The sequence below is a fragment of the Bos indicus x Bos taurus genome, chromosome 15, assembly GCF_003369695.1.
Source record: "Bos indicus x Bos taurus breed Angus x Brahman F1 hybrid chromosome 15, Bos_hybrid_MaternalHap_v2.0, whole genome shotgun sequence".
NCBI classification, from domain to species: domain Eukaryota; kingdom Metazoa; phylum Chordata; class Mammalia; order Artiodactyla; family Bovidae; genus Bos; species Bos indicus x Bos taurus.
Genome location: NC_040090.1, coordinates 77,437,145 through 77,456,511, shown reverse-complemented (window position 1 = coordinate 77,456,511; position 19,367 = coordinate 77,437,145). Strand labels below are relative to the sequence as shown.

The 19,367-nt window shown below is 35.3% G+C and overlaps 1 protein-coding gene across 3 annotated transcripts; it reads left to right on the top strand.

The window, feature by feature from the left end:
• Nucleotides 1-1,455: 1,455 nt before the first annotated feature.
• Nucleotides 1,456-18,516, top strand: ANGPTL5 (angiopoietin like 5). Of its 3 annotated transcripts, none has more exons than XM_027563917.1 (8): nt 1,456-1,841; nt 3,767-3,911; nt 5,562-5,665; nt 6,580-6,673; nt 10,051-10,151; nt 13,177-13,297; nt 15,539-15,724; nt 16,103-16,508. In XM_027563917.1, exons 1-8 carry the CDS (start codon nt 1,746-1,748, stop codon nt 16,189-16,191), a joined length of 936 nt encoding a protein of 311 aa, XP_027419718.1. In that variant the 5' UTR covers nt 1,456-1,745; the 3' UTR covers nt 16,192-16,508. The 3 variants fall into 3 exon arrangements, with proteins under 3 accessions (XP_027419718.1, XP_027419717.1, XP_027419716.1); XM_027563915.1 differs by lacking the exon at nt 16,103-16,508 and adding an exon at nt 17,963-18,516 and having other exon boundaries at nt 1,457-1,841; XM_027563916.1 differs by lacking the exons at nt 15,539-15,724; nt 16,103-16,508 and adding an exon at nt 17,963-18,516.
• Nucleotides 18,517-19,367: the final 851 nt, after the last annotated feature.

Genomic DNA, 19,367 nt, shown 5'->3' with positions numbered 1-19,367 from the left:
AACATGGTTTCAGAAATTGTTAATGATGTTCTGTTTACAGAAGAAAATATAGTAACCACTTTATGGTTATAAAACATTTTCACATAGTAATCTAATTTGGATACTGTCATAACCTTGAGAATTATGTGAGGCAGTGTGTGATGGACAATTTCTTGAGCTTTCAGTTTCTTCTTGGCTGAGGCTATTTTTTCCTTCTACCAAAGTATTTTCTTGCTGAGGCTATTACTTTTTCTGCTGAAGTATTTTCTTGCTCAAGTAAGAATTTCCTGAATTTGTCTGTGGGCAAGCTGTGAAAGAACAAAGTATTTTAACGTCTGGCTGCTTTAAAATTACTAAAAATCTGCCATCTTCTTTTCAATTTTATAAGACTTCAACTAGAAATTTAAGATTAAAGATTAATACTCGAAAATAATGATGAAAATAAAAATAATAATGATACCACCTAACACTTGAATACTTGTCATTTCTCTTGCACTGTGCCCAGTGCTTACATACATCAAATAATTGAATCCACACGACAATCCCCATTCTACAGAGAAAGTAAGCTATCATGATATTAGGTAACTATGCCCAAGTTTCCAGAGCAATGGAGTGGTGAATCAAGATTCATCCAAGAATTCTGGTACGAGAGCCAGCACTCTCAACTACCACATATTGCCTCTTGGGAGAAACTGAGAAAATTTCAGCAGAATAAGAGATGACAGTGCTTGCATTTAAGCAGTGCGTAGTGAGGATGTAAAGTAAGAAAATAATCTAAGATATTACTTCCTTAATTACTATCTTAATACCTAGACCATACCACTCACTATGGGAGTGCCATCAAAACTGTCATCTCTACCCTGTGGTTCTTGGGCTAGGAATGGAAATGGAGACAATAATACCTTGAATTGGAAATAAAACTCAGGAAAGTCTTAATTTTAGGGTAATGAAGACTTAGGCATGTTTCTATAGGGAAAAGAAGGAGCCTCTATCATGGAGAATTTGAAAATTCATCAAAGACATTGATCTGTCAGAGAGATCAATCAGCTTTCAGAGAGTAGTGATTTTCATTAACAACAGTGCCCTTATATTCACAATTGTTGAAATTTTAACACTATTGATGTAAACATACAAATCAGTTACAGTCCTAGGAATTTGGTTTAGGTGGTGAATATGACCATCATCGATAGCTACATTCAGTTGTAAGAATGTTTTAAGTCTGAATTATCTGCTCTGGGTGTCCACACTGATTAAATTTCTATTTAGTATTTTGTAGAAATAGTTTTAATGTATTAGTCTTCCACTCCATCATTTAAGTAGAAACTTAATTTCTACTTTCATACTATTTTTATGCAAACTGGTTCACAGTAAGAGAGTTACACATTATCAAAAGCATTTGTTTCTGAGGAAAAAAATTCCTGGCTCATAAAACTTGGATAACTATAAATTCTTGGTTGCTTTCTTGATTTAGTTAGCTAGCTGGCCAGCTATTGCTTATATTCCAAAAGCATGAATTTACAATGCAGACATGTAGTGATAAAAAGGGTTTGTATAACATAGAATGATGGGATCTCTGGAGGCTACCTTATTCCTTATATGAAGGGTGTTGTTTCAAACGAGGGCATGGAAACCAGTAAGTACTGGCTTCTGTTTTTGTTGTACACCTTCCAGAAATTTTCGACTGAAGACTCAATGTACTGGAGCTCTTTCCACAGAGAGCTAACTGATATTTGAAGAAAATTTTCATTTCTCCAACCAAGAAAAATATGATTTATCTTTTCCAAGCCTCACTCTTGTTCTTAAATCTATGTATTTTTACTTGTGGAGAAGCTATACAAGATAACTGTGAGCATCATTCTACGGTAAGAATTTCAGCAATGTTATTTTAGCTAAGAAAGCATGATTATATAGTTTTTAAGATATATACTAGGTGTTTGACAAGATTAATTACAGCACTCAATATAATTTATGGAAAAATTAAAGTGTTTATTTAGAAATGCTGAGACATGCTTAAATAATATTCTTTTTAAACGTAGGAAACTATAAACTGAAGATTGACTCTTAACACATTTCTTGTAAAAAATTAAAGAAATTGCAGACCTAGGTTAAAAACTAGCCAACAACTTTCCACTTAACTTTAAAAATGAAATATCTGATAGGCAAATAAAAAGTTAATTTTACTAAAAAAAAAAACTGTTCTATAAACTTTCGTACTTCAAATATGATCTTGTACCTGGTCACTCAGGAAATTTTAAAATTTAATATTAAAAAATTGTATTCCGAGCAATGTCAGAGTGATAGCTAAGACTGTATGCAATACTATGAGTAGATGGTAATTTGAATCTCTATAATTTAAATATTGGTTTATAATATTTAAATGTTATAAATGTATTTACCACTGTATCAATACCAAATTCCAAAGTTGAAGCAAGAATAAATTCTAAGAAAGCTACAGAAGTATTAGTAAGAATTCTCTGTGCTAAAAATTTTAGAATCTTATTTACATCTAAAAAACTATAGTTGTAAACTATAGCTGTTTTTGAAAACAGCTAATATGTCAATTGTTATAGGAGTATAGGGGAAAGAGCAAAAGTTAAAAGTAGATCTTTGTAGCAAAATGTATTTTGGGCAAATATCTTTTAAATTATGTGATTAGCTCTTCACTTTTCTCTCAATATCCATGTCAAAGATGACAGATCTTGTTATTATTTTCTTTTAATTACAGTTTATTTAAATCTTATAACTTCTACCAAAGAATGTTTTAATAATAAAAAACTGGTAATGTATGCTTTAACATTAAAAAACCCAACAATGTACCAGTAAGAACTGATACATTTGGAATGACAGCTGTAATCGGCATTTTTTTTTTTTTGAACATAGTAGTCTGTACTTTATACTCTCCTACCCCCTACCTTGTCCCTCTCTCCTTCCTTCTCCCCACTGGTATTCAAAAGTTTATAGTTGGTTGTTAGCTTTTGATTTTAATTTAATTTTTAAAAATGTATTTTATTGAAGTGTAGTTGATTTATAATGTTGTGTTAATTTCTGCTATACAGCAAAGTGTTTCAGTTATATATATTTATATCATACATATATAAAATATGTATCCTTTTTAATATTCCTTTCCATTGTGGTTTATCCTAGGATATTGAATATAGTTCCCTGTGCTACAGAGTAAGACCTCATTGTTTATCCATTCTAGATACAACGTTGCTGGCTTTTTAAAATGACATCTGTTGTTGATTTTGCAAAGAAAAATTCCATTCTTTGTTTCTGTTATTATTATTGTTGCCTTTTAAGTCTATGAATACTTTACCTTTCAAATCTGTAAATACTTTAGCTTATACAAAAGCGACAAATCTCCTACACATTTTCCCCTCAGCCCCACATCACAATTCCTACAAATTGGTGGCAGAATGTCCTGCTGGCATAGAAATGTAGGCCTCTCAGGGAACCTTCTTAGTATCCATAGAAGGAATTTCAAATGGCATGATTCCTGAAAGAGGAATGGCTCAGCACTGTATCACACAGGGAAATGTGTAACAGTCAAGGCCATAAAACCACTGTAATGGAAAGTAGGCCCTAAATGAATCCTCTTGGAATTGGAGAGGAAAAAAGAGAGCGAAAGATTTGTTTGTGGAGGTTTGAATTAACCAATTAACTATATAGTCTTTCTTTGTGTATGTCCTAAAATCTCATTTTTTTCTAGAGTCTTATTTATGATATATTAGGTAATATAACATACTTCATATATTTTTTCTTCTTCTTATTTTTTTTTAATATAAAGGATTCTCCAGGAGTTAACATTGTAGAAGATGAATCTAATACAAAAGGTGAAAGTAAAACTAATGCTACTGTTTACAAAGAAGATTGTGAGGAGTCATGTGATATTAAAACTAAAATTACACGAGAAGAAAAATATTTCATGTGTAGTAAGTATTAAAAATAACCAGAATTATAAAAGTATATGATTTATTATTTCTATGGTCGAGATGGAAAAATATACTTTAACATTTGTTGAGTCATTTACCATATATCCCGATCATCCTAGGTTAGAGGTATATGTCTTGGGCACATAGTAGGTGCTTCACACCTAATTTACCTAATTTGTAAATGAACAATTCCTTCTTCTATATTATATAGCCCAGTAACATCAAGTGACCACAGAAGGCCCTGATACTATCAATTTGCCTAGGACTATTTTCTTAGTTTCGTCTGAATCAATAGAAAATTTCACCTAAATTTTGAGGGGGGAATTAATTAATATTGAATAACTGCTACAATAGATATAATGCAAATTCATAGCCAATTTATGTAGCAAAGCATGAAAAATAAAGAATTTAAAAATTTTCGCTTTTGTTTAAAACTATTTAGTAGCAGCACAGTAATTCTCATGAGTAATTCTCTCATATGAGTAATTCTCATATGTACCTAGGGGATGGGTTGAGAAGGGGGATCAGAAGGAGAGGGAGTTCTGAGCCAGTTCTTATAGGACTTTAACTCCTAGGTCAGAAATATAAAAAGCTCACTTTATTGTGTTTAATTCTTCGTGTAACACAAATATCTCAGGCTTCTCAAACCAATGAGTGTAGGTTTAGATCCATTAAGATAAATGTCTAAATCCAGCAAATATCTAATAGAAAGTGAGAGACCGAAAGTAAAAATGACAGGTGAAACTGAATGAGGCAGATTTTAAACTATCAAGAGTTATTAATGGGATTCTACTGCTAGAGTGAAATTTAGGAAAATAGAAATGACGAATTTTTAAAAGAATAATTATGCAACAATAGGGGACTTCTTTTGTTATAAAGGATATCATCAGTATAATTGAATAAACTTGGATTAAGTCTGAGAATCACTGCATAATTCTTGATTTTGATGGTTGTGTTGGAGAGAATGTCTTTGGTGTAAAATACCCTGAAATATCCAGAGGCATCATGGTGGCATGCTCTCAAAAGAAGAAAAAATTCTTCACACTGTTCTTACAACTATTCTATGAGTAAGATTGTTTTAAAATAAAAACATTTTTAAAAAGAAAAAATACATGGTAAAAAAGTTTAACCAGAAATCAACCAGTCAAAACTTTTGACTGAGGTTTATTATGGGTGTATATGCTTGTGTGTTTGCATTTTCTTTATACAAAAATATAGCATTAATAGAAAAAAATTAAAAGAAAGATTTAACTTAGAAATTAACTTTCATGATACGGAATTATTGCCTTTTACTTTCTTATTAATAAGAATTGATGAATTTTTGACCTCCTGCTTCTTTCTCTCTCATAAAGTGAGAATTGATATTCAGAATGTTGTCTCTCATTTATATCAGATTAAATTAGGGGGTTAAAATAGATTATTAGGAAGCATATTTTCATTGGGACGTACTGAAACAATTGTTTTCTTCGTTAATCTTTAGTTAAACAAAAAAGTCCTAAGCAGAATATGCAACTCTATGTATTTAGTTAGATTGAGATGTTATTGCATTTACATATTTATCCAAAATCATTTAAAAATTCTTTATGTTTTACTGTAGTTATTTTCTATAACAATATAATGTTTAGCAAACCCGTTTTATTATGATTTAAGGGAATTTGCAAAATTCTATTGTTTCTTATACACGAAGTACCAAAAAACTACTAAGAAACATGATGGATGAGCAGCAAGCTTCCTTGGATTATTTAATTAATCAGGTATGGCTTTTTTTTTTTTTTTAGAACTGTGCTCTTATTGTATATATACATTGATATAGTTAGCTAGAAGTATAATTGTTTGATTTTTTTAATATCCAGAAATCTATTTAGTGCCTACTATGGCAGAGACACCATAGTAAAGTACAGGCAAACAGAAAGCAATAACCAAAAAAAGGATCTTCACTTAAAGCTTATTCAGTCTGAGCAGGGGGGGTTGGGGGGTGGGGCAGAAAAATGTATTGAAAATGTTGTGAATGCTGTTAGAAAGTTGCACAAAAGAAACTTGAAGAAAGTTGCACAAAAGCAATTCAAAATCTGAGCTGTGGAAAAATTTCCCAGATTATAGAAATTATGAAATGAGTCATGAAAGATGGATAAATACTTCAGAGGTCACAAAGTTTGGGTAAGAAGACTAAGAGCAGGACGTTCCATCCTTGGGGAACTGCTTGAAGTGGTGCAGGGGTGGAGTGACCGGTGAGGTAGAGGGTGTATAAGGAAAACTGACTCAAAGAAATAGGAACTAAATCATGCCACACCAAGAAGTCATCGAAGTGTCTGAGCAGGGAAATGCAATGACTAGATTGGCAGCTGGTGTGGAGGATGGCAAGAGGAAGAGCAGATAACAAACTACAGCAAAGGAGCAGACAAGATACAAAGAACAGATCTGCAAGAGTAGTCAAATATAGAAATGGGCAGATGAAGGCAGTGTTCAGGGGAAAATGGTACTGAATTTAATGAATGCTATTTAGCAATCTACTGCTTTATTATAGCAGTGAGAAATTCAAAAGAAAGATGAGCATTATATATGTTTCAAAGCTGGATTTATAAGAGGCTTAGGGATATCAGTTACAGAATTCAGCTAAAAAAGTTTTGTTCCAATACATATTTGCTTAAATGCATGCCTGTGTGTTTAGGTTAATGAGCTCATGAATCGAGTTCTCCTTTTGACAACAGAAGTTTTTAGAAAACAGCTGGATACTTTTCCTCACAGACCAGTTCAGTCACATGGTGAGAACTTTTTGTATTTCAGCCTTTTCATATTTGTCTTTTGTTACTTAAACATTTCATGGACAGGTTGGTACATCTAGAACTTTTGTTTAAAAATTATAGCTTGTTATCATCTAACAGGCTGGAGGAATAACACCTGCCATTAAGCAAATTTCGGCACAGACAATGCATACTTTTCTGAATTGGCAAACTTTTCTGACCATTTGAAAGCCATGGCTATAGACAGATACTCAGAATTTGTTGAAAATAGCATAGTTTTATTAGTATGTAACCAAATGTAGGCTCTCCTTTTACATTTTAGTAATAATCAGTCTTTGCTTAGAAGAAAAAGTCTCAGAATTCCTCCCACCTGTAAAAAGTACTTTTGACATGCTTGAGATGTTTCAAATTAGAATATAAAATTTGAAGAAGCTTGATTCAGAAAGAAACTAGAATTTAGCTCTTTTGATGCTAAAATACAGTATAACAGTACAGTAATTCCTAAAGGAATAGGTTTCTAATAAAAATGCCCTATATATCTTACAGTTGTGAATTAATACCAAAGTTTCAAAGCAAAAAAATGTTTATTGACAGCCTAGTAAGCGATCTTTCTTTTTCTCCTTGCAAAGAGAAGGAAATAAACTGTTACTGAGAGCACTTATGTGTCAGGGACTATGACAGGCACTTTCACAGGGTATTGTGTTATTTTTTATTATATTATTTTACCTCATTTGTGAGTAGTGAAACTAGTGTAACAAGGTGGTCATGAGCATGGACTTTGGTGTCAGATCATTTGTCTTCAAATCCCCGATCCACTGTTTCCTGATATCAGTTTCCTCATCAGGAAAATAATAGTCTCCTCTGTCCATGGAATTCTCCAGTCAAGAATACTGGACTGGGTTGTCATTTCCTCCTAAGGGGAATCTTCCCAACCCAGCGATTAGACCTAGGTCTCCTGCACTGCAGGCAGATTCTTTATCATCTGAGCCACCAGGGAAGCCCAAACTTATAGCACCTACCTTGTATGTTTCTTGTGAGACTTATATGAGTAAATACACCAAAATCTCCTAAAGTATTGCCTGAGCATAAGAAGACAGTATAAGAGTTTGCTATGATGATGATTATCATCAGCTAAGGAATATGGAGTCCAGAAAAATCTAAACAATCTGTTCACATTTATTTGGATGGTGATGGCAAAGCAGATACTCTATCACAGATTAGTCCTTTGCTGTAAGCTTCTATCATATCTCTAAGCATAAGCTTATCATAAAAATATCTCTTAGCAACTCAGAAGAAAGGCAACAAATCTGTATCTTCTGGAAGTAAAGGGGAAAGCAAACAATTTTTTACAGCTAACTTTTTGTAGATGATATTTTCTGTATATTTACTGTGCACTAGGCACTATGCTCGGAGAAGGCAATGGCGCGCCACTCCAGTACTCTTGCCTGGAAAATCCTATGGACGGAGGAGACTGGAAGGCTGCAGTCCATGGGGTCTCTGAGGGTCGGACACGACTGAGCGACTTCACTTTCACTTTTCACTTTCATGCATTGGAGGAGATAGCAACCCACTCCAGTGTTCTTGCCTGGAGAATCCCAGGGACGATGGAGTCTGGTGGGCTGCTGTCTATGGGGTCGCACAGAGTCGGACACGACTGAAGTGACTTAGCAGCAGCAGGCACTATGCTAAGTGCTTTACATAATGTCTTATATGTATATTGTGAGAATAACACTATGAAGTAGATAGTATTATTATTATAACAATATTGCACATGAAGAAAAGTAGTTAAGAAACTTAGCTAATAGTTCTGACTAGTAAAGAGTAGAACTAGACTCTAACCCAAGCTTCTGGCTCTGAAGTCTCAGGCTTTGATGTGTTTGTTCTCTGGGTAATTGATATTGTAAGATTAAATTTATTTTATTGTATTTATAGGAGATAATACAAAATAAAGCATCTAGAGTAAAATGTAGCATCATATCTGCATAATAATTATGTTTACAACCTGGAAAGTGGAATGCTTTAGAGGGGGTGATTATAGACTGCTACAGTTCTAGCTATTGTCAACAGAGCAGGCTTTAGCCTCAGCATCAATTCCTCTGGTGAAGAACATGATTCCTTCTTCCTCTCCCTTTGCTTGTTTTTAATGGGGGCCCCAATACACCAGAATATCTGAAGTTTCAAATAGTGGAGAAAGGATGTGTCAATAGTAGCTAGCCTACGTATTCTTTTGGATTTTCTGTGTCATCATTACAGATTTCTGTCACATATTATGTTTCCAAGATAAGTCTAGATTTCTGAAAATACATTATTTATTGGACAAGAGAGTGCATAATTGTAAAACATGTTAAATAAATGTTGATACCAACTGGGCAAATAATAACAGTGAGCTATCAGTGAAGGTTTATTGCAGCGTAAATTATTTAGTCCCAGTTCCTCTGTTCATCTAGATTCTTATGTTTAATGATGAGATGATTTTTCTTTTTAAGGAGTTAAAATCATCATATCATTGTTGCTGTTGTTCAGTTGCTCAGTCATGGACTGCATGATTCAAGAACCTCATGGACTGCAGCACGCCAGGCTTCCCTGTCCATCGCCATCTCCCAGAGCTTGCTCAAACTCATGTCCATTGAGTTGGTGATGCCATCCAACCATTTCATCCTCTGTCGTCCCCTTCTCCTCCTGCCTTCTATCTTTCCCAGCATCAGGGTCTATTCCAATGAGTCAGCTCTTCGCATCAGGTGGACAAAGTATTGGTGCTTCAGCTTCAGTGTCAGTCCTTCCAATGAATATTCAGGGATGATTTCCTTTAAGATTGACTGGTTTGATCTCCTTGGAGTCCAAGGGACTCTCAAGAGTCTTTTCCAACACCACAGTTCAAAAGCATCAATTCTTCAACACTCAGCTTTCTTTATAGTCCAACTCTCACATCCCTACATGACTACCGGAAAAAACATAGCCTTGACTATTACAGATCTTTGTTGGCAAAGTAATGTCTCTGTCACTGTTTCCATTGGTTCCCCATCTATATTACGTTAAGTGATGAGACTGGATGCCATGATCTTAGTTTTTTGAATGTTGAGTTTTAAGCCAACTTTTTCACTCTCCTCTTTCACTTCCATTAAGAGGCTCTTTAGTTCCTCTTCGATTTCTGCCATAAGGATGGTGTCATCTGCATATTTGAGGTTATTGATATTTCTCTCAGCAGTCTTGCTTCCAGCTTGTGCTTTATCCAGCCCAGTGTTTCTCATGATGTACTCTGCATACAAGTTAAGTGAGCATATCATTAATGTACATTTTAATAATAATTTCACATAACACTGTCAATTCTTTATAATAAAATGATAAAGTCTTAAATGTATATGTGGAAATATCCTAAATAACTAATTTTACTTTTATAGGTCTAGATTGTACAGATATTAAAGATACCATTGGTTCTGTCACCAAAACACCAAGTGGTTTGTATATAATCCATCCAGAAGGCGCTAGTCATCCATTTGAGGTAAAGTTTTCCCTTATTATATATGGAATAGGATAGGCATCTAATCTATTTAAATAATATTAGTTTTAATTGTTTTACTACTTTATTTCTTCTTAAAAATTGTCAGATAAATTAGTATAGGTTCCAGTTTCAAAAGTTTTATTTTCTGGGATTCTTTGCCCAAACCACAAACCAGTAAAAGAATTAGAGAGTCTTTCACTTTTCTGTTTGAGTGTTTCTGGTTACATTCTTTAAAGTGAGTCCATTTGGTGCTAGATCTTATCCTTACAGTAGATGGAATTATGTAAAATAAATACTTGTTTGCTTTAATTAGCTTATGGATATTAAAAAATAATGGTGTACTTTGTCTTGGAGCTTGATAAAAATACTTTAATTTCTCTTCCTACACATGGATATACTTTGGATGGTAAATGACTTTTTGTGATTGTATAAAAAATTAATAATTTAAAAAATCCTTTCACTAAATTGTGAGAAAGATTGAGAAGCTGATCCATTTCTTAAACTGCATAAAATAAATTACTCATATCTATCCTTTCTACCTCTACCATTTCAACTCTATGTATTATTAAAACTATATGTTATTGTATATTGCATATTAATATTATATATATAATTTTCTGGTTACGTTTTTGTGCATTAGAAAGGTTGTAATATGAATATCATACCTTATTAATGGTCTTTATTACACAATAAAATAATTTTTATAAGTAGATACTACCAGTTTCTCATCTCAGTTGCTAACATTTTCTGACATCTATTAACAGGATGTCAAAAATTGGGAATTAAGTGGGAAATAATTTTAAATTACCTAAATTATCTCACCTACAGATTCAGAAATGGGCCTGAACAGATGTGGAAAGGGAAGGTTTCTAATTTTGTGAAGAGTGGGACGCATAATTACCTCTTTTGTGGGAAAGTGTTGGTTCCCTACCTTCCTCCACACTGCCTTTTTCTGTCTGTGTGTGGGAAGTTTCTGATGGGGAGGATTGCTCTGATTTTCTTGCTTTGTCACTTCAGTGAGTCCTCCATGGTGATCCTCTTAAGGGCATTTAGCAGAGCACCACAGATGCATCTGTGAGTCCTGTTGAGATGGGGCATGTGCTAAGTTGCTTCAGTCACGTCTGACTCTTTGCCACCCCGTGGTCTGTAGCCTACCAGGCTTCTCTGTCCATGAGATTCTGCAGGCAAGGATAGTGAAGTGCATTGCATTGCCCTCCTCCAGGGGATCTTCCTGACCCAGGGATCGAACCTGCATCTGTTATGTCTCCTGCAATGGCAGGCGGGTTCTTTACCACTAGCGCCACCTGGGAAGCCCCATAGATGGGGCTTAGACCATGCTTTTCTGTCTGAAAATCTCAATCTGAACACGGGCCATCCAGGCTATGGAGAAAAAAAGCAATCAAAGACAGACACACAGGCATATTTGACATTGTTTTAAAAATCAGTGTTTGATTAAAAGGAAAAGTTATTTATAAAGAAATGTATCACTCTGCCACATCAGATGGATGTCATTTGTTTTTGCTGTTGTTCAGTTGCTAAGTCAACAACAAAAACAAATGACATCCATCTGATGTGGCAGAGTGATACATTTCTTTATAAATAACTTTTCCTTTTAATCAAAACACTGATTTTTAAAACAATGTCAAATATGCCTGTGTGTCTGTCTTTGATTGCTTTTTTTCTCCATAGCCTGGATGACCCGTGTTCAGATTGAGATTTTCAGACAGAAAAGCATGGTCTAAGCCCCATCTATGGGGCTTCCCAGGTGGCGCTAGTGGTAAAGAACCCGCCTGCCATTGCAGGAGACATAACAGATGCAGGTTTGATCATGTCTGACTCTGAGACCCTATGGACTGCAGCACGCCAGGCTCCTCTGTTCTCCACTGTCTCCCAGAGTTTGCTCAGATTCGTATCCACTGAATCGATGATGCTCCTGCCTCTGTCTCCTTTGCCTTCAATCTTTCCCAGCATCAGGGTCTTTTCCAGTGAGTCAGCTCTTCACATCATGTAGCCAAAGTATTTGAGCTTTAGCTTCAGCATCAGTCCTTCCAATGAATATTCAGGGTTGATTTCCTTTAGAACTGACTGGTTTCATCTCCTTGTGGTCCAAGGACTCTCAAGAGCCTTCTCCAGTACCACAATTCAAAAGCATCAGTTCTTCAGCACTCAGCCTTCTTTATGGTCTAACTCTCACCTGTACATGACTACTGGAAAAACTATAACATTGACTATATGCACTTTTGTTGGCAAAGTGATGTCTCTGCTTTTTAATACACTGTCTAGGTTAGGTTTATCAAAGTTTTCCTCCCAAGGAGCAAGCATGTTTTAATTTCATGGCTGCACTCACTGTCCACAGTGATTTTGGAGCCCAAGAAAATAAAATCTGTCACTTTTATTACAGTAAAATCAGTCACTATTATTACTCAACTGAAAAATATTTATAAAGTTGAGGAATAAGAGCCTTAAAATGCTACAAACACATATATTGACTGAAGCAGGGACTGCAGTTATGTTTGTTTTATAACAAACAGTATTATTTCTTGAGATTTAAAAAAAATCTGAATATTTTAATGATATACAGCTGCATTGAAACTTTCAGTGGCAGTATCTTCTCTTTCTCTAGGCTCAGGGTGAAGTATGGGATTCCCTAATAGCTCAGTTGGTAAAGAATCCACCTGCAATGCAGGAGACCCCAGTTTGATTCCTCGGTCAGGAAGATCCACTGAAGAAGGGATAGGCTACACAGTCCAGGATTCTTGGGCTTCCCTTGTGGTTCAGCTGGTAAAGAATCTGCCTTCAATTCAGGAGACCTGGGTTCAACCCCTGGGTTGGGAAAATCCCCTGGAGAAGAGAAAGGCTACTCACTCCAGTAATCTGGCCTAGAGAATTCCAAGGACTATAAAGTCCACGGGGTCGCAAAGAGTTGGACATGACTGAGTGACTTGCACAAGCTTGAAGTATGAGTTTTATATCAAAGAATGAAAATAATATCATGTTGTTTTTGTCTTTTCTGGGTTTATTTTAGGTTATGTGTGACATGGATTACAGAGGAGGTGGATGGACTGTGATACAGAAAAGGATCGATGGGATAATTGATTTCCAAAAGTTGTGGTGTGATTATCTGGATGGATTTGGTGACCTCTTAGGTCAAATTTTATTCATTTCTCCTCTTTTTTTCTTCTTTTTGGTATTATGCCTATAGACTGTCTGTATTGGTCAAATTATTAGTAAAAATAGCAAATCCTGTGTGTCTAAAAACATGACTTAAGCTACTCTCTGATCATTAGCCAAATTATTTAAAATAAGGAGGTCTTCAGTTGGGATCTAGATATCTTTATTTTTAGATGCCTGTTGAAATGTGATTTGACTGAAAATTATAAGTTGGGTATTTATTAAGTATTGATTATACACCCAGCAGCGTTCTGGCAGGTGGTCAATAGTTATTTGTAGAATTAAAAACTGAATGAACAGGGACCTTGAAATTCTTGAGATTTGTGCTGTGTCTGTACAAACAAATGAAATGGAAATTTGGGGTACATTGTGTATGAGCTCAAATAATGTGAACTGAAAGTAGTGCTTTATAAAAGCATCAGTAAAAATCACTATGCTCAAAATTTGGCAAATGGAAACCCCAGGTGAACTGTAAAATCTGTTCCCAATATTCCATGGCAACATCACTTTGGCTGTTGAACAGAAACATTAGTATTTCTGAACACTGCAGAATTTTACATTAATTGGAACATTTGCAGGTGACTTTGATCATTTTTATGCTATTATTTTAAGTTGCTGTTGTTATAGCTTAAAATATTTAACATCCCATAATAATGTCATTCAAGGATTTAGTAAGTGGTGGTGTTAGTCCTACTGCTAAAAACCCTACTGCATGTCAGTGAGGTTAGAAAATGTGTGAAATGTAATAAAATGTCACAAAGAAGGCCAAATAGCTGCCATACTATGGAGTGCAGTTGATATACTTGTGTTTTCTCAGCATTACCTCCAATTTTCCAACAAGCCCGGCCATCTGAATCGAGCAGTCATAGATCTGCATACTCTAAATTGTTATTTTCCTTACATAATCCTTATTTCTGTAGGGAGATCATTTTAGTTTTAACGAAAAATGTCTTCAGGCAGATATACTTTGGTAAACAGACTGCTTTGTATTTGGCCTATTAAAGAAATAAACAGTATTAAGGAAAGTATCTTAAGTTACACTTGGGATTTGGGGTATCGGGGAAGTATGGCAAGGACATTTAATTGGTGTCAGACTAGGAGAAACCAAGCAGTCCTGTCTTACTTGTCTGTCTTTCTTACTTCCTTTCTTCCTGTACCTCTTCAGAATATCTTTAGCTCTAGGTGGGTATGCCGCTAAAATGTTCCTGCAATCCCTTGAGAGTGACTTAATGTCTTAGCTATGGTTTTAAGAGTCTGAATGCTGTCACATCGTCCCCAACTCTTTGAAGTTAATTTTACTAGACCTTACTTCCTTTGGTAATTTCATGATTCAGGCAGAGGGATGTGCTTCAGAGCAGGAGTGTTCACATTTAGGCCGTGACAGTGAGTAGAGGGAGGTAGAAAGCCAATGGCTAGAACATGCAAATACGCAGTTTGTATTACGGAGTTTAGGAATTCATCCTGGATCTACAATCATCTTGGAAATACTGACCCTAACCTGAGATTACTCTGGTGTTTCTACCTTATATTTTCATTCATTCAGAGGTAACTGACAAGCTGCATTATAACAAAGAAATATTAGTTCACAAAACATTATTCTCAAAGACACAGAAAGAATAATTTCTATTGAGCACTTTCAGGAAATATTTCTTTAGGAGTTGCTGATATGGAGGTTAAACCTCTTACATTTACTGGTATACATCATTTTGTTGTTGCTGCTAAGTCGCTTCAGTCGTGTCTGACTCTGTGCGACTCCATAGACGGCTGCCCACCAGGCTCCTGGGATTCTCCAGGCAAGAACACTGGAGTGGGTTGCCATTTCCTTCCCAAACATTTTGTTACTTGCCATAATATTTGAACTGGTAGTTTTTGTTGATATGCCTTAAGGTAGAACTTGACTTTTTACTTAATCTTTAAATGACTTTTTGAATTTAATTTAGGCAGATAAAAAATGAAACAATCTAGTTATCTTTGGTCTAGTAAAGCAGAAATGGGAAGATATACACACACACACATATATATATATATTGGCAAATTAGGCACACAGTGATAATTTGAGCTAGGGCCATCTATTCCCTCAAATAATTTATGTGCACCATCTCAGAGTTATTGAAACACCAAACAACATCAAGCACTTAATAACACAGGGTTATGCTAATAAAATGAGTTATTTTAAATATGCTATAACATATTTAAAAAAGCATTTTTTTTAACAGGTGAGTTTTGGCTAGGACTGAAAAAGACTTTTTATATAGTGAATCAGAAGAATACCAGTTTTATGCTGCATGTGGCACTGGAATCTGAAGATGACACATTAGCTTATGCATCATATGATGATTTTTGGATAGAGGATGAAACAAAATTTTTTAAAGTGCACTTAGGACGATATTCAGGAAATGCTGGTAAGTTTTTTATTCCTGAAATTATCCAAAAGATTTAAATCTAGCTGATTCAATATTAGATGAAGATAAAAAGTAATATATTTATTTTGGCATATATATATATATATTTATATAACTGTTGACAGATTAGATTAAGAATGAGAAAACTGTTTAAGTCTTGAGTTTTGAAACTCTGCTATGATGGTTGCATCATCTCATGGTTTTGAGCTGCTTTATACACTTTAAAACAACTTGCCATATGTAATCTCAATTGATTCTTTAGATAGCAATTCTGTGGGACAGGCTGGGAAGGCATTATTTCCATTTTCATGTTCTGAAAGGCCAGCATTTAGAAGTCTTAGAATGTTAGAGCTGATCTTCACTCTTCTCGCTTCACAGGTGAAGAAAAATTAAGTGACTTCCCGGGATGCCAGCTCATGACATCTGAGCCGTGGCAAGGACCCAGGCTGATAGAACAACTAGTTTAATGGGTTTTTAAGGGTCTATATTTCAGTGCATCTACTTTCCGCCCCCCAAAATTATATTTGTTAGCACTTTAAAATACTTGATGTTAAATTTATATTCTGATGTTGATATTTTAAACTTGAGTTAATATTAAATTTAGCTCTTCTGTTGATTGCTCATGATGGTTCTTGTTCAGTAGGTATGATTAGTGTTAGAAATCCAAAAATGAATGAGTTACGCTTCCAGCTCTTTAACTGATCACAATATAGAGGGGAAGAGTAAATAGAACTGGAAACAGAATAGAACAGAATACTGATACATCTTTGGAGGTTAGTTCAGTTCAGTTCAGTCGCTCAGTCGTGTCCGACTCTTTGTGACCCCATGAATTGCAGCACGCCAGGCCTCCCTGTCCATCACCAACTCCCGGAGTTCACTCAAACTCACGTCCATCTCCATCGAGTAGGTGATGCCATCCAGCCATCTCATCCTCTGTCATCCCCTTCTCCTCCTGCGCCCAATCCCTCCCAGCATCAGAGTCTTTTCCAATGAGTCAACTCTTCGCATGAGGTGGCCAAAGTACTGGAGTTTCAGCTTTAGCATCATTCCTTCCAAAGAACACCCAAGGCTGATCTCCTTTAGAATGGACTGGTTGGATCTCCTTGCAGTCCAAGGGACTGAGGTTAAGAGGGAGAGGATGATTCCAACTGATTGCATCCAGGAAATCTTCATGGAAGGGTGATTTTCAACAAAAAATTAATGTTAGATTCAACCTGGGATGCTTTTTGAAAGTACATACTTGTGCAGAATCTGATGCAGTAAGTTTGGGCCCAGGTATTTGTATCAACTAGATGGATATTTAGCATCCTTATAGTTGAGAATCAGTGATTTGTACTTGGAGGAATGGATGGCATTTGGGCAAATGAATGTTGGCAAAGAGAACAGTTTGAGACAAGGCACAGAAATGGAGAACACATTAGTGAATGCCAGAAAAAGGGGATAGGGCAGAGGTGGGGCCGGATGGTGTGTGGCAAAGGAGCAGCACAGACCCTTGTGATAAGAGAATGTACAACGAAGTTTACATTACCCTTTCATGATTCAAAGATTCAGAAAAAATTCCAATGTTTGAAAAGTGCCATATCATGCTATATATAGGATTTTTTTGGACAAAAAGGAAAAGAGAACACAAAATGGGCTAGTTGATAAAGACATATTTAGGGAACTCTATTTGGCATTTCTTTCCTAAAATGAGATGTATTTTCATGTTTCATTTGTTTTAAAAAAAAATACAAAAGAAGCCATCATTCAGTTCATACTGCTACTGTTTGGTCCTTTTACACAGTTAGCAAAGATGTAATACTTTTCAATTTAACTGATAATATGCAGAGTTTTACCTAGGCCATCACAGACCTCTGTAATTTGTGCCATTAAATGTCCACTTGTGGAGAAGGGCATGGCAACCCACTCCAGGACTCTTGCCTGGAGAATCCTATGGACAGAGGAAACCAGTGGGCTACAGTCCATAGTGTTGTAGAGAGTTGGACACGAGTTGGACACGACTGAGGCAACTTAGCACGCATGCAATGTCCACTTGAAGATGTTTGTTATGTTGAGGAATTCATTACCAGATTTTGGCCTATTGCTCCTGGAGGAGAGATTTTAATCTGATATCTAGTAAAAAGTAATTTAAGCCTTAGTTTTAGATGCAATGCTTTTTCATGATTGGTTGGTAAAGGTTGATTAAAATTACAAAAAGTGCCTTTAAATTTAGTCATCAAAAAAATCTATTTTACCTAGGTGATGCATTCCGGGGCTTCAGAAAAAAAGATAATCAAAATGCAATGCCTTTCAGCACACCAGATGTTGATAATGATGGGTGTCGTCCTGCATGCTTCATCAGTGATCAGTCTGTGAAGAGCTGCAGCCACCTCAGTAACAATACCGGCTGGTGGTTCAGCCAGTGTGGTCTCGCAAATCTGAATGGCATTCATCACTTCTCTGGAAAGTTGATTACAACTGGAATTCGATGGGACACGTGGACTAAAAACAACTCACCCATCAAGATTAAATCTGCTTCAATGAAAATTAGAAGAACTTACAATCCATATTTTAAATAATCTCATTTAAAAATTTAATGCTATTTTTGATAATATATAAAAGATTCTACATAGTTCTCTTTTTACTGTTTTAAGCACATTTGCCAAAATTTAACCATAGATGACATCTAGGTATTATGAATCTAATTAGAAATCTTTAATTTTGTAGGGTTTTAATAAAGGAAAACATGGCTCAATGTATGCTTTTACTACTACCTATATTAGTAATATATAATAAAATTTGTTTTGAGTGAATTGCAACTTGTCTACCTGAAATCTATTGTCCTTTTAAAGGATTTTCCCTTTTCTTTAAAGCATATATAACCATAGTAGAGTGTTAGGAAAATTAAAAAGGCATTCTATTTATTGCTATATTTATTTAAAATAGTTACCCATATAATCCACAGATAATTTCTATAGAAGACAATTATGTAGAATAATTTTGTGCAGATTAATATATAAACTTCACATGGTTTAAAAACCTATTTCTGAGTGACTCCATAATACTTTACAATTAATAAGAGTTTGCTGCAAAAATAAAGTCTTCCTTGTTTTCTTATTTTATTGTGGCTAATAAATTTACTTTTATTTGTAATAAACTGACTATACATTTGTATCCTGAGCAGATGAATTCTGATGGTGGCTTCTCTGGTAGCTCAGTAGATAAAGAATCTGACTGCAATGCAGGAGACCAGGGTTTGATCCCTGGGTTGGGAAGATTCCCTGGAGAAGGAAATGGCAACCCACTCAGTATTCTTGCCTGGAAAAATCCCATAGATTTTCCCATATCCTATAGGATATATCCTTTCTTCCTCATAGGATAGAGAAGCCTGACAGGCTACAGTCCATGGAGTCAGAAGAGTTGGACACAACTAAACTACCAGTTGCATTTTAAAACATATTTGTATCTTAACTCTTTTTAAGCCAATAGGAATGGTGTGAACTTTAAGTGAAGAAGAAAGAGCAATGAATCAGTGGATTAGAGGTGGCTCTAGGAGCAAGCTTATCCCTTCTACTTTTCATGAAGTTGGAAGGAGTTGGAATGGTTAGGCTTCTATAGGAAAACATAGCAAGGAATGTGCTGGACCAAATTTCAATTAATTAAG

Bases quoted from the DNA above. Each gene is read 5' to 3' on its own strand.
- ANGPTL5 (XM_027563915.1), top strand. From the start codon at position 1,746: ATGATTTATCTTTTCCAAGCCTCACTCTTGTTCTTAAATCTATGTATT. The intron at 1,842-3,766 runs GTAAGAATTTCA...TTTAATATAAAG, and splicing joins ACTGTGAGCATCATTCTACG to GATTCTCCAGGAGTTAACAT. The intron at 5,666-6,579 runs GTATGGCTTTTT...CTGTGTGTTTAG, and splicing joins TGGATTATTTAATTAATCAG to GTTAATGAGCTCATGAATCG.